Source organism: Ananas comosus, linkage group 15 (assembly GCF_001540865.1).
Source record: "Ananas comosus cultivar F153 linkage group 15, ASM154086v1, whole genome shotgun sequence".
NCBI lineage: Eukaryota > Viridiplantae > Streptophyta > Magnoliopsida > Poales > Bromeliaceae > Ananas > Ananas comosus.
Window position 1 is genome coordinate 9,189,793 of NC_033635.1, and position 5,909 is coordinate 9,195,701.

At 41.8% G+C, this 5,909-nt stretch overlaps 1 protein-coding gene across 1 annotated transcript; it reads right to left on the reverse strand.

The window, feature by feature from the left end:
• On the reverse strand, positions 400 to 5,100 carry LOC109721067 (myosin-binding protein 2-like). Its single transcript, XM_020248485.1, has 3 exons — positions 3,485 to 5,100; positions 1,299 to 2,663; positions 400 to 1,055 (listed from the first exon to the last, which is right to left on the reverse strand). The coding sequence occupies exons 1-2, from the start codon at positions 4,914 to 4,916 to the stop codon at positions 1,339 to 1,341; spliced, it is 2,757 nt and encodes a 918-aa protein (XP_020104074.1). The 5' UTR covers positions 4,917 to 5,100; the 3' UTR covers positions 400 to 1,055; positions 1,299 to 1,338.

Below are 5,909 nucleotides of genomic sequence, written 5' to 3' on the forward strand. Positions count from 1 at the left end.
TTTTAGTTTTTTGATGCTTAGGAATTTTAAGTAGGGCGAATTCAAGCACTCCATAAAGTACATATAACTTGTTTGGTAATGCTTAAAGATAAAGAAATTACTAGTGTCCCATGAGTTTACATGAGACTCCTCTCTGATTGCTTATTCTCCTGCCAACCAACCCAGAAAAGGATGTCCATGTGAACCTTAATAAAAGCAATGAGAAATGATGCCACCACACCCCTACTCTATACTCTATTCACATGTGGCCCCACCTAAAAGGACAGGCCAAAAAAGCCAACAAGTCCAATCCTGAGAGGAATAAACAGCTACATAAATTAAGTCACAGTACTGCCCTAATTACCCACTAATCATCATTATCATTACATAAATAATTTGGATTCTGTGAACTAAACAATGTGATAAAATCTTCAACAAACATTTTGTATTATGTACTCAATACCATATTCAAAAGAACATCATACAACAAGCACTTTTCCCTCTCTATGAAGGAAGGAAACACAAACAAAGAAGAAAAAAATAAAAGAACTAAAGAAGCTCCACTCAGCCCTACTTTCCCTTTTTAAACTGCTGTATATACCTGGCTCTAGAGCTGGCACAAGAATATGTGACTTTGTCCAGCTTTATGAGCCCTGAATGATGATGATTTCTACCACACTCACATCATGAATGGATGACCCAGAACCCTTCTTAGGTTCATCCATCCTGCAACCATTGAAAAGTAATGGAAACCCATGAAAGAAGAAAAAAATGGAAAAAAAAAAAAGAAGAGAAAAGAACAAAGCCCACAAAACCTAGGGCATTTTGGAAGCAGACCCCTTCCATGGTCTGCTTCCACTCGACATATGATATGACCAACCAACAAAGATGAGACTCGAGAGCACCAGGGGCTCCTTCCCTCCTGGCAAATTTAAAACTCCTCCAAATTACAAAACATAATCAGCCAATATATCGATTCACACCCTCTTCGATGTGGACCCGTGTTTGATCAAAACCTTCGGATCGTTCGCAACGGCTCCAAACCACCAATGGACTCCATATCAACCAAGCTTTATCTGCCAACAACAGACAAAACTTACTCAGAAAATTACTGATAAAAGTTTACGAAGCTACTACTGCAAATTATCCATGTACTAGGGTTGAAAATTTTGTTGTTCCTCAGTAATTAGAAGTATCCATCAATAAGAGCTACTATGGAATCTAACAAGTTAAGAAGATTTTGTTTCTCCTGTACATATATGGACAAAAATATGAAAAATATAAATTCGTAAAAGGGTAAAAGTCGGGGTGCAAACTACCTTCCATCTGCGCACACTAGGGTTATAGCAAAGAAAGAGTTCAATCCCTGTCATTCCTCCCCCTAAGTTCAACACTTCGGAGTTCGCGAAGATGATGCAGAATCTCTTTAAGAAGATCCATGCCTTTGTCTCCTTTCTTCAACGACTTGATACAATGCTTGAGAAACTCTCTATCTGCCTCGAGTGCTTGTAGTCTCTCATACACATCATCAACCTCTTCGCCGAATACAAGCCTCTCTTGCTCTTTTGCACTATTGGAAGCAAGTTTCGGTGAATTACCAGCTTCTTGTGCCTCCTCTTTTATCGACGCTAATGCAACCTCATTTTCCATGCTAACAGCATCAAAAAGAGGCAAAAGCCTCTTTCCAGCAGCATTCATATTCCTTCCCTCAGAGTGCAGATGCTTCCCGCTGTTACCAAGACTATCGGAATATCCATTTAAGCTACCATGTAAAACATCAGATAGGGACTTGTAATCCTCATCATTCGACTCATGGTGGTTTACCTCACAAGATTCACCATCTTCCAATTCGAAGAGCCTGTCCTCCAAAACCCTAAGTCTTTCCAGTATAGAGAGCTTTTCTTCATCGAAATCAGCTACGGATGCCTTGCGTTTGATCAGAAGCTTCGCACTCTCAATCTCTCTCGGCGAACTTAGCACAGCATCAGTAGGAGTATTCTGGTTCTTTTCATTAACACTATATGACGACTCGTTTCTTTCGAAGTAATCGAAGGAGAAATCATCACTCTCTTCACCACTTGAGGAAGGTGAAGAAGCTCCGTTAGTCCCATTTGCCTTATGTCTGGCCAATTTCTTTTTTTCCTTAGCCTCATAATGAAGAACCCTCTGCCTATAAACTTCGAGCTCCCTCTCTAACCCTTGCTTCTCTTTATCTCTCTTCGTCAACAACTCATTAAGAACGTGCAAGGCTTCTTGATCATACTCAGATTGCTCATCCATCATCCTCTGATAGTGCGACGCCTCCATCTGCATTGCCGCCTTCTCCTCTTGGAGCCGAGTTATCATCGCCATGGTTTGGTTGGCAGCCACGGCTGCAGCACTCCTCTCCTCCTCGAGTTCCGCGTATAATACACCCAGAGCCTTTCGTTCGGCTTTAAGAGCAGATTTAAGGGAATCGATAGTCAGTGGCTCAGTGCCCTCGATGTCACTGGCAACACTTCCATCTAAAGACTCAGCCCCTGATTCTTTTCGCTCGAAGAGAAACCTACTGTGTAAACCAGGAATGCTTTCATTATAAGTGGATGACTCCGGTGTTCTCTCCTCTTCGATGTCATGAAGTTCAGGAGACGGAAGATCCAACTTGGGCAATACCAGTTCAGATTCAATTGCTGCTATTTCAAATCAAAGAACGTAATTTAGAACCCTATCTAACCCTAAGGCCTTCTTTGGACGTTGGAATGTATTATCCAAGGATAACTTATTCGAAAGGATTTCGATTTTCACTCCTTAAAAGGCCTTGGTATCCATAATTTGATAAGACAACATATTTCACCTACAAGGTGATTTATCTTATCTGAAAAAATGACTTCAAGACTGAATATAATATCTAAATCTTGACATTTGATCACACTTTTCATCTACCAAATGTACAAGTTTTTTAAGTAAATTAAGGAGAGACACCAAACAAGATATTCATGCATCCAACCAGGGCCTAAAAGTTTAGTAGCACTCTAAACATTTTACTATTCCAATACAGAGGTAAAAAAAAAAAAAAAAAAAAAAAAAAAAAAAAAAAAAAAAAAGTGCAGAATTTAGGTGNCAACAACTTAAATTTCTTCTTCTCTAACTACTCGGTGTTATATAACAACTTAAATTTCTCCTTCGTAACTGTCGGCTTGTTCTCTAACAGCTCGGTGTTTTATCACGACTTAATTTTCTTCTTCTTAGTCGTTGACTTCTTCTCTAACGGCTCGGCCTTCCATTAACAGTAAGTATAACATAAGATTACGAATAATTCGAATCGACACATCATAAAGTTTATTAGGAAAACTAAGTAATTCATGTCGAAAACTTCTTCTACGGTTTCACCTACTATATCTACAATTAACGCTTTATAGCTAACCATCACTCTATACGCTGCTCCTTTTCCAACTCGTCCAACTCAAAGTCCTTGGTTAGAGAGGTCGTAAGCCACACCTTCTAGCTAGTTATCTTCGGTCATTACTTTGTAGACTATAATATTGTGGCTCATCAATCTCTTCTTCTTTAAATTCAACAACATATTGTGGCTCATCAATCTCTTCTTCAGCTGCCGATACTTCTTTAAATTCAACACTGTTTAGTGGCTCGACAATCTCTTGTTCGGCTGTTGATGATTCCACTTCAAGGTCAACACCATCATGTAGCTCAAGCTCAACAATCTCTTCTTCAGCTGTCGATGCTTCCACTTTCAGTTCAACACAATCATGTGGCTCGACAATCTCTTCATCATCTTCTAATGCTTCCACCTTAAACTCGACACTATCCTCAACACTCATCAGCTCATGTGGCTCGACAATCTCTTCTTCAGCTGTCGATGATTCCACTTTAAGTTCAACACGATCATGTGGCTCGAGAATATCTTCTTCAGCTGCTAATGCTTCCACCTTAAACTCGACACTATCCTCAACGCTTATCGGTGCCAACAGTGGCATAACAGATCCGCGATCGGCCGAGAATGGCACAATAGTCTCCCCAAAGGAAGGAACCAAAGTACTCTCTTCAAAACCGTCAGCTCTCTCCACAGAAGAGTCCAGCACCATCTTCTCCTCAAGAACTACTCCAATATCGAGCGCCAGCGCATCATGCTCTTCTCGGTCGCGATCCATATCTCTATCTTCTCCGCCGCTGATTTTAAAGACGGCGGGTTTTTCCATCACAGTCATTTCGTCGATCACCTCTAGTGCAACCAAACGGTCCGCATCGGTCGCATTTTCCTCGCACCGAATCGTCGCCGTCATTGCTTTCGCCGAATCGTCGGCTAAAGGGGACGGGGATGATTCATCGGAGAATTCGAAAACAAGAAAATTTTGGGCGTCGGGTTCGGGTTCATCTTCGACAGAAAAGCGGGCGTTTGTAGAGGAATTTTCGCGATCGAGAGCAGAGTTGTCGACTGGGGGGGAGTCCAAAGGGAGGGGGGAGGGCTTGGAGAGGAGGTAGGGCGGGGAGTAGAAGCCGCTCTCGAGCGGGACGCCGCAGCAGGAGCAGCGCAGGTCGGGCTCGCCGGCCTCGCTGCGGCGCATCCAGGAGAGGCGGTCGGCGGCGGCGCAGCAGTCCTCGCACATGTCGGCGGCGTCGGCGAGGCGGCGGTGGTGGGCGCAGAAGCCGAGGCGGGAGAGCTCGGCGGCGTGGCCGTCGCAGATGGCGGCGCGAAAGGAGGAGGAGGAAGAGGAGGAGGAGGAGGAGGAGGAGGAGAAGAGGCGGTCGACGCGGGAGCAGAAGACGCAGGTGGGGGGGAGGCCGAAGAAGTCGGCGAATCTGGCGATGAGGTAGGCGAAGAATCCGTTGAGCAGAAGGAGCGCGATCAGCACCCACTCCAGGAAGGTGTACACGAGGATGACTGCCATCCGGTTGGTGTGCCGGTGCAGGATCGTCGCGAATTTGTTGGCAGCCATCATCGACGACGATCTCTTGCTTCTTGAATTTACACTATTTACAGGGGCAGAGATGGGGGATTTGGGGGGAGCGGAGGAAAAGGGAAAGTCAGGGAGAGGAGAATGGGGAGAGACGATCCATTCTGGCTTGCCCTTTGGGACAGGGAGGAAGAAAGAGACTCTGGAAGGTGCACCCCCACCACCAACAAGGACCAGGTTTAGGTAGGAGCGGAAGTAAAGTTGTTATTTTAAAAATAAATAAAAGAAAAATAAAAAAAAACAAGGAAAATGAAAGCCCTCAATTGTAATGTGTTAAAATTTAGGGACCGTTTGAATTTGAATCAAAACATTTGTAATATGTTAAAAATATTACATATTTTATAGTTGGGAAAACTTCAAATACCCCTCTTATGATTTCATTTTATTTTAATTTAGTACCCTGTGATTTAAAGTGTATCAAGTTAGTATCATGTGGTTTCGCACTTTCTCACTTTAGTATCCTGTAGCTTAAAGTGTATCAAGTTACTATCCTGAGGTTTCGCACTTTCTCACTTTAATACCATATGGTTTAATATTTCATTAAGAGAAAAATAAAACCATAAGGTATTAACTTAATACAAAAATAAACCACAGGTACTAACTTGATACAAAAATAAAACCACAGAGTCCTAACTTGATACACTTTAAGCCACAGGGTACAAAAGTGAGAAAGTGCGAAACCATAGGGTACTAACTTGATACACTTTAAAATACATGATACTAAAATAAAAAAATATGAAACCACAATAGGGGTTTTTGAAGTTTTTCCTATTTTATATTATGAATCTCAAATTTATTACTAAATTATAAAGTCATTTAAGTTTTGAGACTGTTTAGAACTAGTATATTTTTATTAATGAACTGCTAATTATTTTTATCAAACTTAAAAATGAGATTGTCTCCTAACCCATAATAATGTAGTATTTCTACCATTCATAAATTTATAATGGTTTTACTATTTTTCTAACACTTTTTGTA

What these genes read in the sequence shown, in the direction of transcription:
- LOC109721067 (XM_020248485.1), bottom strand. Translation starts at nt 4,916, where the DNA reads ATGATGGCTGCCAACAAATTCGCGACGATCCTGCACCGGCACACCAAC. An exon ending in ACAATATTATAGTCTACAAA is followed by an intron (nt 2,664 to 3,484) that starts GTAATGACCGAA and finishes ATTACGTTCTTT; the next exon opens with GATTTGAAATAGCAGCAATT.